Below are 16,837 nucleotides of genomic sequence, written 5' to 3'. Positions count from 1 at the left end.
TCGTAACCCCCAGGGCAATTGAACTTATCCCAGAGAGTGCTCCAAGACGTCGCCGGCAGAGAAGAGGTATTCGGAGTAACTTCTAGTCCGACTCAGGAGGCGTGCACACCACCGCTTCCGAGTATATTACTCACTAATGTTCAGTCAGTGTTTTCACTGTATTTTTACTGTTGTTTTATTTCTTTGCTTACCTATTGTTCACCTAATACCTTTTTTGCACTATTGGTTAGAGCCTGTAAGTAAGCATTTCACAGTAAGGTGTACACCTGTTGTATTCGGCACAAGTGACAAATACACTTTAATTTGATTGTGATAACACACAGAAACTCAAGTCCTTTTGTTCACACAACCTAGAATACCTCACAATCAAAGAGAATTCTCTTCGGTTATAGTCCCAGCCGTTTATATTCCCTCTCAAGCCGATACCACAACGGTCATCAAGGAACTACACTCAACTTTATGCAAACTGGAAACCACATATCCTGATGCCGCATTTATTGTTGATGGAGATTTTAACAAAGAAAATTTGAGGAAAGCGCTATCGAAGTTCTATCAACACATTGACTCTGGAAAAACACTTGACCATTGCTACTCCCCCTTTTGAGATGCCTACAAGGGCTCCCAAGCCCTCCCTCTCGGCAAATCAGATCACAACTCCATTTGCTCCTCCCTTCCTATAGGCAGAAACGGAAACTGAAACAGGAAGTACCCGTGCGAAGGACTTCTCAACGCTGGTCTGACCAATCAGAATCCATGCTTCAAGATTGTTTTGATATCACAGACTGGGATAGCCTTACGGGTAGCCTCTGAGAATAACATTGACGTACACACGGACACGGTGACTGAGTTCATTAGGAAGTGTATAGGGGAAGTTGTTCCAACTGTGACTATTAAAACCTACCCAAACCAGAAACCATGGATAGATCGCAGCATACACACAAAACTGAAAGTGCAAACCATCGCATTTAACCATGGCAAGGTGACTGGGAATATGGCAAAACGTCAGCACAGAGACAAAGTGAAGTCACAATTCAACAGCTCAGACATGAGACATATGCGGCAGGGTCTACAGGCAATCACGGATTACAAAGGGAAAACCATCCACATTGCGGACAACGAAGTCTTGCTTCCGGACAAGCCAAACATCTTCTTTGTCTGCTTTAAGGATAACACAGTGCCACCAATGCGGCCCGCCCCCAAGGAATGTGGGCTCTCGTTCTCTGTAGCCAACGTGAGTAAGACATTTATGCACGTTAACCCTCGCAGGGCTGCCGGCCCAGACGGCATCCCTAGCCGCGTCCTCAGAGCATGCGCAGACCAGCTGGCTGGAGTGTTTACTGACATATTCAATCTCTCCCTATCCCAGTCTGCTGTCCCCACTTGCTTCAAAATGTCCACCCGAATGGCGCGGTGGTCTAAGGCACTGCATCGCAGTGCTAGCTGTGCCACTAGAGATTCTGGGTTCGAGTCCAGGCTCTGTCACAGCCGTCCGCGACCGGGAGACCCCTGGGAAGGCGCACAATTGCCCCCCCGTCGTCCGGGTGAGGGGAGGGTTTAGCCGGATGTCCTTGTCCCATCGCGCACTAGCGACTCCTGTGGCGGGCCGGGCGCAATGCACGCTGGCACGGTCGCCAGGTGTACGGTGTTTCCTCTGACACATTGGTGCGGCTAGCTTCCAGGTTAGGTGGGCATTGTGTGGGTTGTGTTTCAGAGGACGCACGGCTCTCTACCTTCGCCTCTCCCGAGTCCGTACGGGAGTTTCAGATATGAGATAAGACTGTAACTACCAATTGGATACCACGAAATTGGGGGGGGAAAAAAGGAACAAAGTCAACTGAACAATGACTATCGCCCCGTAGCACTCACTTCTGTCATCATGAAGTGCTTTGAGAGGCTAGTTAAGGATCATATCACCTCTACCTTACCTGACACCCTAGACCCACTTCAATTTGCTTACCGCCCCAATAGATCAACAGACGGCACACTGCCCTATCCCTTTCCTTTCCATCTGGACAAGAGGAATACCTATGTAAGAATGCTGTTCATTGACTATAGCTCAGCCTTCAACACCATAGTACCCTCCAAGCTCATCATTAAGCTCGGGACCTTGGGGCTGAACTACGCCCTGTGCAACTGACTCCTGGACTTCCTGACGGGCCACCCCCAGGTGGTGAAGGTAGGAAACAACATCTCCACCCCGCTGATCCTCAACACAGGGGTCCCCCTCTTGTACTCCCTGTTCACCCATGACTGCGTGGCCAAACACGCCTCCAACTCAATCATCAAGTTTGCAGACTACACAACAGTAGTAGGCCTGATTAACAACAATGACGAGACAGCCTACAGGGAGGAGGTAAGGGCCCTGGTGGAGTGGTGCCAGGAAAATAACCTCTCCCTCAATGTCAACAAAATGAAAGAGCTGATCGTGGACTTCAAGAAACACCAGAGGGAGCACACCCCTATCAACATCGAAGGGACAGCAGTGGAGAAGGTGAAAAGATTCAAGTTCCTTGGGGGAAACACATCACTGACAATCTGAAATGGTCAACCCACACAAAGTGTGGTGAAGAAGGTGCAACAGTGGTTGAAGAAAGGAGGTTGAAGAAATTTAGCTTGGCCCCTAAGACCCTCACAAACTTTTACAGATGCACAATTGAGAGACGCACAATTGCCTGCCCTCCAGGACACCTACAGCACCCAATGTCACAGGAAGGCCAAAAAGATCATCAAGGACATCAAACACCCGAGCCACGGCCTGTTCACCCCGTTATCAACCAGAAAGCGAGGTCAGTACAGATGCATCAAAGTTGGAACCGAGAGACTGAATAACAGCTTCTATATCAAGGCCATCAGACTGTTAAATAGCCATCACTAGCCGGCTACCAACCGGTTACTCAACCCTGCACCTTAGAGGCAGCTGCCCTATATACATAGACATGGAACACTAGTCACTTTAATAATGTTCACATACTTCTTTACTCATATGTATATACTTTATTCTATTCTACTGTATTTTAGTCAATGCCACTCCGACATTGCTCTTCCTAATATTTATATATTTCTTAATTCCATTCTTTTACTTGTAGATTTGTGTGTATTGTTGTGAATAGTTAAATATTACTGCACTGTTGGAGCTAGGAACACAAGCATTTCACTACACCTGCAATAACATCTGCTAAATATGTGTATGTGACCAATAACATTTGATTTGATACTGAAATCAGACAACGTTCACAGACGTCCTTTACCAAACATACCAAACCAGCCCACACCACACTCTGTAATACACCGTAAAACACTTACTTAACTCACATTTACTGTAACACCTATCCACACATGTGTAATGAACTTTAAACATAACTTCCCTACCTACCCCCCACCCTCGAGGGTGTGTAATGAACTTTAAGTCGCAGGCAGTGATACCTCATCACGCGAGCGTGAATCCGACTCACCTCCGCTACACTCACCACGAAGCGGACCCCATGGCGTGCGCTGGTATTGGTGCTGTTGGAATATGTGTGTGTGCAGGGTGGGCTTAGGGGATTGTCCATGTTGCCCAGGTTGGACAGGTGTGTGTCCAGTGTATGTGTGTCATTGTCCTTGGCGTGCCTCCGGAGGTGGTCTAGCCTGCGCGATGGACCCAGCTGGAGGGACAGGAGTGACTGGAGCTGAGAGCGCTCTATAGAACCCAACAGGATCATAGAATCTGGAGGACAGAGAGAAAGAGGGAGAGAGGGAGGGGAGAGAGGGATAGGATGATAAAGAGGGGAAAAGAAAGAGAGAGGAAAATGGGAGAGAAAATAGCAAAGGATAATAAGGGAGAGAAGACAGAGAAAGAGAAAAGGGGTGCGGGGGATAGGGGAGAAAAAAGAGGAAACAGTAAGGGAGAGTACTAAGCAGAGTACAGAATAGATGGAATAGGACAGAAAGTCAAAAAGCTGGAAGACGTGGGAGAGAAAAAGGGAAGCAGTAGAGAGTGACAATGTGTAATGGAGGAAGGATGCATCTTGAAATTATAGCAGACTATACACACATCCTTACCCGTGGACTCGACCAGGGCCAGTGTTTTGAGCTGTCCAGTCAGCAGGACCTCCTGTACATCTCGATAGGAGGAGGAGAGAGTGATGTAACGCACGTCTCTAACCATGATGTCCTCCACACGGATGTTATACTTCCTGAAGGAGGAGAGGAGGAGAAGAGTGGTGTAGGGTTAGAATGAAATGTCCGGAAGAAAGTTGGAAAAAATAAGAGAACAAAGAATAGAGGGAGTATAATATAAAGTGAGGGAGATTGAGACACGAACAGATGGACAGAAACTCACTCGTGGTGCCCCATACCAAGCTCAGGGAGGTAGGGTAGTTTCTTGATCCTGATGATAGAGTCGTATAGCGAGGGCTGGAGGGACTGGGCTACGGCGTTGGCCAGGATCACCGCTATCATCACCGGCAGGATGTGGCTGATCTGACCCGTCAGCTCAAACACGATGACCGCCGTCGACACTGTGTGAGTCACAGCCCCCGACAACGCTGCCGCACCTGGGGAGGAGGGATACAGAGAGTTTGGATGATGATGATGAATATGGATTTTATCGTCTAATGTGGTGGAAAGCGACATTTATCTTTTTGCTTTCCACAGCCTCCCTAGACATACAGTGCCTTCGGAAAGTATTTAGACCCCTTGACATTTTCCACATTTTGTAATGTTACAGCCTTATTCTAAAATGTATTAAATAGTTATTTCCCCTCATCAATCTACACACAATACCCCATAATGACAAAGCAAAAAATAGTTTAGACATTTTTGCACATTTATTACAAATAAAAAATCTGAAATATCACATTTAAGTAAGTATTCAGACCCTTTACTCTTCTTGGGTAAGACGCTACAAGCTTGGCATCCCTGTATTTGGGGAGTTCCTCCAATTTTTCTCTGCAGATCCTCTCAAGCTCTGTCAGGTTGGATGGGGAGTGTTGCTGCACAGCTATTTTCAGGTCTCTCCAGAGATGTTCGATCGGGTTCAAGTCCGGGCTCTGACTGGGCCACTCCAGGACATTCAGAGACTTGTCCCGAAGCCACTCCTGTGTTGTCATGGCTGTGTGCCTAGGGTCGTTGTCCTGTCTGAGGTCCTGAGCGCTCTGGATCAGGTTTTAATCAAGGATCTCTCTGTACTTTGCTCCGTTCATCTTTGCCTTGATCCTGACCAGTCTCCCAGTCCTTGCCACTGAAAAACATCTCATAGCGTGATGCTGGCACCAGCATGCTTCACCGCAGGGATGGTGCCAGGTTTCCTCCAGATGTAACGCTTGGCATTCAGGCCAAAGAGTTCAATCTTGGTTTCATCAGACCAGAGAATCTTGTTTCTCATGGTCTGAGAGTCTTTAGGTGCCTTTTGGCAAACTCCAAGCAGGCTGTCATGTGCCTTTTACTGAAGAGTGGCTTCCGTCTTGCCACTCTACCATAAAGGCCTGATTGGTGGAGTGCTGCAGAGATGGTTGTCCTTTTGGAAGTTTCTCCCATCTCCATAGAGGAACTCTAAAGCTCTGTCAGAGTGACCCTCGGGTTCTTGGTCACCTCCTTGACCAAGGCCATTCTCCCCTGATTGCTCAGTTTGGCCGAGTGGCCAGCTCTAGGAAGAGCCTTGGTGGTTCCAAACTTCTTCCATTTAAGAAATGTTTTGGTACCCCTCCCCAGATCTGTGCCTCGACGCAATCCTGTGTTTTCAACGGATTAAATAAAAATAAATCCTCAGCAATCTATACACAATACCCCATAATGACAAAGCAAAAACATGTTTTTAGACATTTTTGCAAATGTATAAAAATATAAACAGAAATACCTTATTTACATAAGTATTAAGACCCTTTGTGATGAGATTTGAAATTGAGCTCAGGTGCATCCTGTTCCCATTTTCTTAAAAAATATATATATTTAACCAGGTAGGCCAGTTGAGAACAAGTTCTCATTTACAACTGCGACCTGGCCGAGATAAAGCAAAGCAGTGCGACAAAAACAACACAGAGTTACACATAAAAGTGTAAATAATAACTAGGAAAACACATTCAACGGGGCTATTTACTTAAGGAATCTTTTTGACTAACATCATTAGCAATTGGAAGGAATGTCTCAACTGCTAAAGAATGTCTCAACTGCTAAAGAATGTCTCAACTTCACTTCACAAGAAAAATAGAAAAATATATGTACAGAGTGTGCAAATGTAGAAGAGTAGGGAGGTAGGCAATAAATAAGCCATAGTGGCGAAAATAATTACAATTTAGCATTAATACTGGAGTGATAGATGTGCAGATGATGATGTGCAAGTAAAGATACTGAGTTGCAAAAGAGCAAGAGGGTAAGTAATAATATGGGGATGAGGTAGTTGGATGGGCTATTTAAAGATGGGCTATGTACAGGTACAGTGATTGGTAAGCTGCTCTGACAGCTGATGCTTAAAGTTAGAGAGGGAGATATAAGTCACCAGCTTCAGTGATTTTTGCAATTCATTCCAGTCATTGGCAGCAGAGAACTGAAACGAAAGGCAGTCAAAGGAAGTGTTGGCTTTGGGGATGACCAGTGAAATATACCTGCTGGAGAGCGTGCTACGGGTGGGTGTTGCTATGGTGACCAGTGAGCTGAGATAAGGCGGGGCTTTACCTAGCAAAGACTTATAGATGACCTGGAGCCAGTGGGTTGGTGACGGATATGTAGTGAGGGCCAGCCAACGAGAGCATTCTGGTCGCAGTGGTGGGTAGTATATGGGGCTTTGGTGATAAAACGGATGGTGCGGGCAGCAATCGGTTGAAGAGCATGCACTTAGTTTTACTAGCATTTAAAAGAAGTTAGAGGCCACGGAAGGAGTGTTGTATGGCGTTGAAGCTCGTTTTGAGGTTTGTTAGCCCCATTGTCCAAAGAAGGGCCAGATGTATACAGAATGGTGTCGTCTGCGTAGAGGTGGATCAGAGAATCACCAGCAGCAAGAGCGACATCATTGATATATACAGAGAAGAGAGTCGGCCCGAGAATTGAACACTGTGGCACCCCCATAGAGACTGCCAGAGGTCCGGACAACAGGCCCTCCGATTTGACACACTGAACTCTATCTGAGAAGTAGTTGGTGAACCAGGCGAGGCAGTCATTTGAGTCTTTGAGTCTGCCGATAAGTATGGGGTGATTGACAGAGTCGAAAGCCTTGGCCAGGTCGATGAAGACGGCTGCACAGTACTGTCTTTTATCGATGGCCATTATGATATCGTTTCGAACCTTGAGCCTGGCTGAGGTGCACCCATGACCAGCTCTGAAACCAGATTGCATAGTGGAGAAGGTACGGTGGGATTCGAAATGGTCAGTGATGTGTTTATTAACTTGGCTTCAGAAGATTTTAGAAAGGATTTAGGTCTATAACAGTTTGGGTCTAGAGTGTCACCCCCTTTGAAGAGGGGGTTGACCGCGGCAGCTTTCCAATCTTTGGGGATCTCAGACGATATGAAAGAGAGGTTGAATAGGCTAGTAATAGGGGTTGCAACAATTTCGGCGGATAATTTTAGAAAGAGAGGGTCCAGATTGTCTAGCCCAGCTGATTTGTAGGGATCCAGATTTTGCAGGTCTTTCAGAACATCACCTGTCTGGATTTGGGTGAAGGAGAAGCGGGGGGGAGGGGTGGGCAAGTTGCTGCAGGGGGTACTGAGATGTTGGCCGGGGTAGGGGTAGCCAGGTAGAAAGCATGGCCAGCCGTGGAAAAATATTTATTGAAATTATCGATTATCGTAGATTTATCGGTGGTAACAGTGTTTCCTATCCTCAGTGCAGTGGGCAGCTGGGAGGAGGTGCTCTTGTTCTCCATGGACTTTACAGTGTCCCAAAACTTTTTGGAATTAGTGCTACAGGAAGCTAATTTCTGTTTGAAAAAGCTAGCCTTAGCTTTCCTAACTGACTGAGTATATTGGCTCCTGACTTCCCTGAAAAGTTGTATATAGTGGAGGCTATTCGCGGAGGCTATTCGATGCTAACACCACAGGATGTGCTGGTCAAGGGCAGTCAAGTCTGGGGTGAACCAAGGGCTATATCTGTTCTTAGTTGATTCTTTTTTGAATGGGGCATGCTTATTTAAGATGGAGAGGAAAGCACTTTTGAAGAGCAACCAGGCATCCTCTACCGACGGGATGAGTTCAATATCCTTCCACGATACCCGAGCCAGGACGATTAGAAAGGCCTGCTCGCTGAAGTGTTTTACAGTGATGAGGGGTGGTCGTTTGACCGCGAACCCCTTACGCACGCAGGCAATGAGTCAGTAATCGCTGAGATCCTGGTTGAAGACAGCAGAGGTGTATTTAGAGGGCAAGTTGGTCAGGATGATATCTAAGAGGGTGCCCATGGTTACGGATTTAGGGTTGTACCTGGTAGGTTTCTTGATCATTTGTGTGAGATTGAGGGCATCTAGCTTAGATTGTAGGACTGCCGGGGTGTTAAGCATGTCCCAGTTTAGGTCACCTAACAATATGAACTTTGAAGATAGATGGGGGGGGCGATCAATTCACATATGGTGTCCAGGGCACAGCTGGGGGCTGAAGGGGGTCTATAACAAGCGGCAACGGTGAGAGACTTGTTTCTGGAAAGATGGATTTTTTAAAGTAGAAGCTCAAATTGTTTGGGCACAGACCTGGATAGTATGACAGAACTCTGCAGGCTCTCTCTACAGTAGATTGTAGAACTCTGCCCCCTTTGGAAGTTCTATCTTGTCGGAAACTGTTATAGTTAGGGATGGAAATTTCTGGATTTTTGATGGCCTTCCTAAGCCAGGATTCAGACACGGGTAGGACATCCGGGTTGGCAGAGTGTGCTAAAGTAGTGAATAAAACAATGTTAACATGAATGAAACCAATGCTTTTACGGTTACAGAAGTCAACAAATGAGAGCACCTGGGGATTGGGAGTGATGCTGGGGGCTGCAGGGCCTGGGTTAACCTCTACATCCCCAGAGGAACAGAGGAGGAGTAGGATAAGATTACGGCTAAAGGCTAAAAGAACTGGTCGTCTAGTGCGTTCGGAACAGAAAGTCAAAGGAGCAGGTTTCTGGGTGCGAAAGAATAGATTCAAGGCAATGTACAGACAAGAGTATGGTAGGATGTGAGTACAGTGGAGGTAAGCCTAGGCATTGAGTGACGATGAGATAGTTTTTTTCTCTAGAGGCACCATTTAAGCCAGGTGCGGTCACCGCATGTTCGAGGGTTGGAACAAAAGGGCTAGCTAAGGCATATTGAGCAGGGCTGGAGGCTCTACAGTGAAATAAGACAAAAATGACTAACCAAAACGGCAATAGACAAGGCACATTGACATTAGGGAGAGGCATGTGTAGCCGAGTGATCATAGGGTCCAGTGAGTAGCTAGGCGAGCTGGAGGCACAGCGATTCAGACAGCTAGCAGGCTGGGGCTAGCAGGCTAGCAGATGGGCCTCAGGGGGACGTCGCAACGGGGAGAGCCTGTTGAAACCCCCTCGTACGGTTACGTCGGCAGACCAGTCTTGATGGATAGGCGGGGCTCCGTGTCGGCAGCAAAGGGTCCAGGCCAATTGACAAAAGAGGTAATTGAAGGCCAGGAATTGCTTGATGGATCTCTTCGGCTTTCCGGGAGATGGGCCTAGCTTGGAGCTAGCCTTGAGCTAACTGGTGCTTGCTTTGGGACAGAGACGTTAGCCAGGAGTAGCACCTCGGATAACAGCTAGCTAGCTGAGATGATCTGGAGTAAAGGTTCAGAGCTTCCGGTAGGAATCCGGAGATGTGCTAGAGAAAAGCAGTCCGATATGCTCTGGGTTGAAATCGCACTGTGCAGGCTGGCAGGAGTTGACTGGGCTGAGGCTGGCAGATGACCGAGTTAACGGTGATGAACGCTAGCAGTGGCTAACTGACTACTAGCTAGTAGCTAGTTAGCTGGCTAGCTTCTGAAGGGGGTTCCAGTTCTAAAGTATAAAAAATAGCAGATCCGTACCACATTGGGTGAGGCGGGTTGCAGGAGAGTATGTTCAGTCTGTAGATGGAAAGAGATAAAAAATATATATACAAAATATATACGAAGAAAAACGATTGATCATCCTTGAGATGTTTCTACAACTTGATTGGAGTCCACCTGTGGTAAATTCAATTGATTGGACATGATTTGGAAATGCACACCTTCTTCTCTATATAAGGTCCCACAGTTGACAATGCACGTCAGAGCAAAAACCAAGCCATGGGGTTGAAGGAATTGTCCGTAGAGCGCCAAGACAGGATTGTGTCGAGGCACAGATCTGGGGAAGGGTACTAAAATGTTTTTTGAATAAGGCTGTAACGTAACAAAATTTGGAACTCTACAGAGAGTACAGAGTAGCTGGAAGCACAGGGTCAGCCAACATGCCCATGGAGTAGTGGGTGAGTCCACATTTCATTCATCACATCTCTCCACACCACACTGTTTCACACGGCAATGCACTGAGTGCACAAAACATTAGGAACATATTTCTAATATTGAGTTGAACTTGCACCCCGTTTGCCCTCAGAGCAGCCTCATTTCTTCGTTGGCATGGATTCTACAAGATGTCGAAAGCGTTCCACAGGGATGCTGGCCAGTGTTGACTCCAATGCTTCCCACAGTTGTGTCAAGTTGGCTGGATGTCCTTTGGTTGTTGGGCCATTCTTGATGCACATGGGCAACTGTTGAGCGTGAAAAACCCTGCAGCGTTGTAGTTCATGACACACTCAAACCAGTGTGCCTGGAACCTACTACCAGATCCATTTCAAAGAATACTTCAATCTTTTGTCTTGCCTCTGAATGGCACATTTACACAACCCATCTCCATTGTCTCAAGGCTTAAAAATCATTTTTTAACCTGCCTCCTCCCCTTCATCTTCACTGATTTGAAGTGGATTTAACAAGTGACATCAATAAGGGATCATAGCTTTCACCTGGTCAGTCTGTCATGGAAAGAGCAGGAGTTCCTAATGTTTTGTCTAATCAGTGTGGCCGGTGTACATGTTTTAAAACTTCTTAGGGATAGCCCCTTTTTTCCACAATTTTCGCCTAAAATGACATACCCAAATCTAACTGCCTGTAGCTCAGGACCTGAAGCAAGGATATGCATATTCTTGGTACCATTTGAAAGGAACTGTAGGTGGTGGGTCCCAAAGACACTCCCCATTATTGATTAAGGGGACCTTAACTTCTTATGGCTGCAGGGGCAATATTGAGTAGCTTGGATGAAAGGTGCACAGAGGTGCCCATAGTAAACTGCCTGCTCCTCAGTCGCTAATATATGCATATTATTATTATTCATTTTGGATAGAAAACACTCTGAAGTTTCTAAAACTGTTTGAATGATGTCTGTGAGTATAACAGAACTGGAAGTGGGAATTCTGAGGCTGGTCGATTTTTCAACCAAGATCCTATTGAATTCACAGCGAGATATGGATGAGTTTGCACTTCCTACGGCTTCCACTAGATGTCAAGTCTGTAGAACCTTATCTGATGCCTCTACTGTGAAGGGGGGCCGAATGAGAGGGGAATTAGTCAGGTCTGCCATGACCTGACCATGCTCTGACCATGCGCGTTCACATGAGAAAATTGCTATTATTTGGACATAAATGGACATTACCGAACAAAACGAACATTTGTGGGAGTCCTGGGAGTGCATTCCGACGAAGATCAGCAAAGTGAAGATTTATAATGCTTTTTATGAGTTTTGTTGACTGCACAATTTGGCGGGTAACTGTATGGCTTGCTTTTGTGGCTGAACGCTGTTTTCAGATTATTGTGTTTTGCCGTAAAGCTTTTTGAAATCTGACACAGCGGTTGCATTAAGAACAAGTGTATCTTTAATTATGTAAAACATGTATCTTTCATCAAAGTTTCATCATCATAATTTGCAAATAAATTCATAAAAAATCCTACAATGTGATTTTCTGGATTTTTTTCTTTCTCATTTTGTCTGTCATAGTTGAAGTGTACCTATGATGAAAATTACAGGCCTCATCTTTTTAAGTGGGAGAACTTGCACAATTGGTGGCTGACTAAATACTTTTTTGCCCCACTGTATGTTTGAGGAATTTTAATTATGAGATTTGTTTGAATTTGGCGCTCTGCACTTTCACTGGTTGTTGTCATATCGATCCCATTAATGGGATTGCAGCCATAAGAAGTTTTAAGATTCATATGTTTTGCTGCAGGCATTATAATAAGATACTGTTGCTATGTGTCTAAACTCTGCCACTATAAGTTGCACAAGCTATCTATATTAGTCTTTGTGGTTAAGCCCTGGCTGTTGTGAGAGTGTGCTTGCAGGCTAGGTTTGAGTCCGACCGACACTAGCTAAAGAGACGTAACCACTGTCTGGTTTTGACATTTTGATCTTGTGTGACAGTGGACAATTCTAATAAATTCAGAGAAGCTACTGTACTACGTTGCCTTAAGGTAACCTCAGCTTATTGATACACACCTACATTGACGTAGGTGATCATACCACTAGGGAGTGGTCACATGTATAAAATCAGCTGTGCCCTTAGGTGGGGTGCAGAACTTACTCGGGAACATGCGTGCTATGTTCCCATTGTCTGCAACTTCTGTCTGTAATTGCATTAATAAATGAATGATTGATTTACTTAAAGATATTGTCTGATTGCTGATTTCACCAATAAGCAAATGATTGACAAGGAACCTAACTCGACAGAACCACTTTGAAGTTTGTGGAAATGTGAATTGAATGTAGGACAATATAAAATAATAGATCTGGTAGAAGAAAATACTAAACTTTTTTTTTCTCTTCCACCATCTTTGAAATGCAACAAAGGTCCCACATCTAGCCATCACTCTGGTTGTAATTATGCTGGTGTTCACAAGATGGTAGCAGTGTATGTGCAAACATATAACTTAAAGTATGAGCAAACTACATGACATTTAGTGTGTAGTCAGGCAGGTACATTTGGGCAAATCGTGAAGGAGACATTTGCATTCACATTACATTTTTCTGCAAGAATATCGTCAAATCTGTATACTTGGACTTTGATTTAGCTTTTCCAGTATTAGTAGCCATATTATAAGTTCAACATTTGCAAAACACCCAGTTTTCATAACTCTCCATATTCTTATTTCTGTCCAAATGGAAAAGGCTTGCTGTCGCACAAGGTTAGCAGCTACATTTTGCGACAGATACGGGGTTTCCCGATACTCCCGTAAAGCCCAGCTCATTGGCTAGCTAGCTAGTTTGACCCCGATTGGTGCTTATTTGACAAAGTTACATTCGATCAAGTGAAAACCGCCCATGTCATCGGCGTGCCATGAAGGCGTCACTCTTTCACCAAATTTGGTGTCCTATCGGGTATACTACACCCCTAATGATATAGTGAAGTATGGTTACGTTCTAGGATCTGAGAAATAAATACGAACGTGATTTGACTGGTTGAAACAACGTTCAGGGTGAGATTTTCAGATTCCTTTCTTTGCAAATTGAACGAGTGGAAATACAAAATCGATCGTGCATGCTATATGGACCTTTTTAGGATATGAAAAAGGATTTTATCTAACAAAAGGACACTTCATGTTATCTCTGGGACCCTTTGGATGATAAATCAGAGTAAGATTTCATAATATAAGTACACATTTCACCTTCAGATGTGAATTTATGAAACCTATCCCTGTGGAAAGTTTTGTTGTTAGGCGCTCTCCTCAAACAATAGCATGGCAGTAATAGCTACTGTAAATTGGACAGTGCAGTTCTATTAACAAGAGTTTAAGCTTTCAGACGATAAAAGATACTTATGTACCGACATTTGTTTCTCTAAAATCTGCGATTGTGATAAGGCGCTGCCCGATTTACAACTGTCCCTTTGACGGGACGCCTATCCCTCAAGTTTTAATGCATATTTCAAGTGTATTTGCTATCTTCACTGTTCTAAACAACAAAACAAATGAAAGCACAAGCTAGTGATTTGTGAATTCAATAGTCACATTTATCCAACAAGTATTTCAGGTCAAATGTTTAATGAATTGTTCAAGGTCATGTACTGCTCATGGCCCACTAAACAAGAAAATCAATGAGGACCAGATTTGTTTATTTCACCCGAAAACTTGCTGACTTCTATCGTAGCAGAATTAATTCGTCAGTCACATTCAATAAGATAGCACAATTGAAAATAGCTTGGGTATCACACCAGCCTGTAGTTTCGATCACTTCAGAGAACAGAAAGAGCCAAGATGGAGCCTATAGAGAAGCCCAGTCTCACGTTTGGTTTCAGTGATAAGCAGACACGTTAGAGCCGTAATGGAGCCTAAACGTTAAAAAAAAGGTGTTATTTTTTAATGCAAATGGTGAAGTGAGATACAGAGACACCCATTACTCACCCACAACAGCATAGCCACCAGGCACTATGGGATAGACACTGCCATCGGCATGGATGCCATCAGGGAACATGACTGCCATGGTCTCGCCTACCAGACGCCCAAATGCTGCACCTGCACATCACACAAATCAATTGTTTGTATACATGCAGGTGTTTTTAAAAATATTTTTTTTACAAACTCACACAGCAAGTTACTTACCAATGAGGAAAACTGGCATGAAGGCCCCACATGGTACAGGCATGGTGGTAGCTACTGCAGACATCCAGAACTAGAGAAAGAAAGTGAGAGAAGTGTACTAGAGGAAACTGAAAATAAACACAATAGAGGCATAGTATCCTAATTTTCACACCAACACAATCAGACAATCACAAACAAACCAGACTCGCCTCTCCCAAACCCACACAAACTCATTATTTAAAACACACACGTACCTTCATCACAATGAAGAAGATGAGAGTGATGAAGACATTGACCTGGGGGTGTTTCCAGGCGTGGGAGTGGCTGATGTAGTCAAACTCCTCGGCAACGCCCTGGCGAGACCAGGTGCGGTTGTCCAACAACGCCACCAGTGACTCATGCTGTGTCAGCTGAGGAGACAAGGAGAGACAACTGTTAGGATTGGCATATACTGTATCACTCAATAGTTTAAATTGGCTTCCTTTCCTTATCTCCTTCCCTTCACTGATCGAAGAGGATAGGTGAAGACAACACAGGACACGTCCTTTCACAGAGAAAATGAAGTAGCCTCCACGAGGAGAAGAGGCTGCTTTATACAATTGAGATGCATCCCTGTTCCAATACTTTGAAAGGTGTATCATACATTGTTGTTAACAGACACAGATATTTAATAAATGGAACTACTGACCTGTCCAGCCATGAACTGTCCAAACCCAGGGGGGAAGGTAAGGGTTGAGATGATCAAGGTGACCATGGCAGGAAACACCAGACGTCTGACAGGGAGAGAGGAGCTGTGGGTTCATTAGTGTGTGTGTGTGGCCAGCTCTAGCCTTTTCAGTGGCCCCAAGCAAATTTTTTAACTGGGAGCCCCTCTAGCGGTCAGGGGCCTGTCATGTCCCACTGCCAAAAAGTGTCTCCCCCCTAGCTAAAGTTTGCTAAAATATTTTTATTTAGCTAACGTTAGCTAGCTACTGTAACTATTATTGTAGCTTTGTTTGTATGTAGCTTGCACTTCAATGGTATCCCACAGATTTTCTTGTATCTTTCCAACCAGACGAAGTACTATGAAGGCACCACTGATCTCGACAAGAGGCGCAACATTCAGAGAAATTCACAATTCAGGGTAACGTTAAGCAGTTAACTTCTATTAGATAACTGGATGGATTTAACTATGTAAAACTATTTTTCAACAACCATTTTCCATACAGGGAAAGGGAGATACTTAGTCAGTTGTCCAACTGAATGTATTCAACTGAAATGTGTCTTCTGCATTTAACCCAACCCCTCTGAATCAGAGAGGTGTGGGTGGCTGCCATAATCGACTTCCACATCTTCGGCACCCGGGGAACAGTGGGTTAACTGCCTTGCTCAGGGGCAGAACGACAGATTCTTAGCTTGTCAGCTCAGGGATTCGATCCAGCAACCTTTCGGTTACTGGCCCAACACTCTAAATAGTCCATCTACATGTTGCTAGCTATGATACCCATCAAGGAGGGGGACTGGCGATGCCACCTCCAAGGTAATGATGGACATCTTCAACACCCACGGTTCTCCTGAGGTCATCTTGAGTGACCGAGGGCATGAACGCTGGAACAAGGTACGGATGTTATACGTTATATTCTGTCATCAGTGTTTGTTTTATTTGTTTTTACAATTTGTTTGTTTTTCTATGGTACATGGTTTGGTGAATGGACCAACCAGACCCTCAAGACTGCCATGGGCAAGTCCCTTGATTGGTACCAGGAAGAGTGGGAGAACAACCTGAAGGTAATTCTCTTTGCACACAACAGCAGCATCCAGGCCGAGTATGGACGGGAGCCGCAGCTGTTGACTGAGGTAAACAATGCAATTGTATAAAATGTACAAGCACTGCATATACTGTCTTTCAAATTTGTAATTGACTTAGTGTTTGTCTATTGCTATTTTTGTATAACCTACTTTCAGATCACTGAAACCCCACCTGATGTGGTGGAAGTTGTCGAACCAGATCAGACTTTGAGTACCACCTTCAGGCACGGACTGAGAAGGATGTGTTTTTTTTGACCAGGTAAAAATTGTCCACTGGTAACTTATTTTCTGGCCCACCAAGAGATACAGTGGGGAGAACAAGTATTTGATACACTGCCGATTTTGCAGGTTTTCCTACTTACAAAGCATGTAGAGGTCTGTAATTTTTATCATAGGTACACTTCAACTGTGAGAGATGGAATCTAAAACAAAAATCCAGAAAATCACATTGTATGATTTTTAAGTAATACATTTGCATTTTATTGCATGACATAAGTATTTGATACATCAGAAAA

The 16,837-nt window shown here is 44.7% G+C and overlaps 1 protein-coding gene across 1 annotated transcript in view; it reads right to left on the bottom strand.

Annotated features, from left to right (window-relative positions):
• The window catches only part of LOC120020413 (chloride channel protein 2-like), a 54,505-nt gene that overhangs the window by 13,250 nt on the left and 24,418 nt on the right, over positions 1-16,837 (bottom strand). Inside the window, exons 10-16 of the mRNA XM_038964056.1 lie at positions 15,223-15,307; positions 14,789-14,944; positions 14,556-14,625; positions 14,358-14,468; positions 4,322-4,535; positions 4,042-4,175; positions 3,453-3,706 (exon numbers count right to left, since the gene is read on the bottom strand). Of these exons, the coding sequence (XP_038819984.1) occupies positions 3,453-3,706; positions 4,042-4,175; positions 4,322-4,535; positions 14,358-14,468; positions 14,556-14,625; positions 14,789-14,944; positions 15,223-15,307 (1,024 nt within the window). The remainder of the gene's footprint in view (positions 1-3,452; positions 3,707-4,041; positions 4,176-4,321; positions 4,536-14,357; positions 14,469-14,555; positions 14,626-14,788; positions 14,945-15,222; positions 15,308-16,837) is intronic.

Source organism: Salvelinus namaycush, chromosome 25 (assembly GCF_016432855.1).
Source record: "Salvelinus namaycush isolate Seneca chromosome 25, SaNama_1.0, whole genome shotgun sequence".
Taxonomy (NCBI): domain Eukaryota; kingdom Metazoa; phylum Chordata; class Actinopteri; order Salmoniformes; family Salmonidae; genus Salvelinus; species Salvelinus namaycush.
Note: the sequence above shows the minus strand (reverse complement) of the source record. Positions and strands in the feature narration are given on the sequence as shown.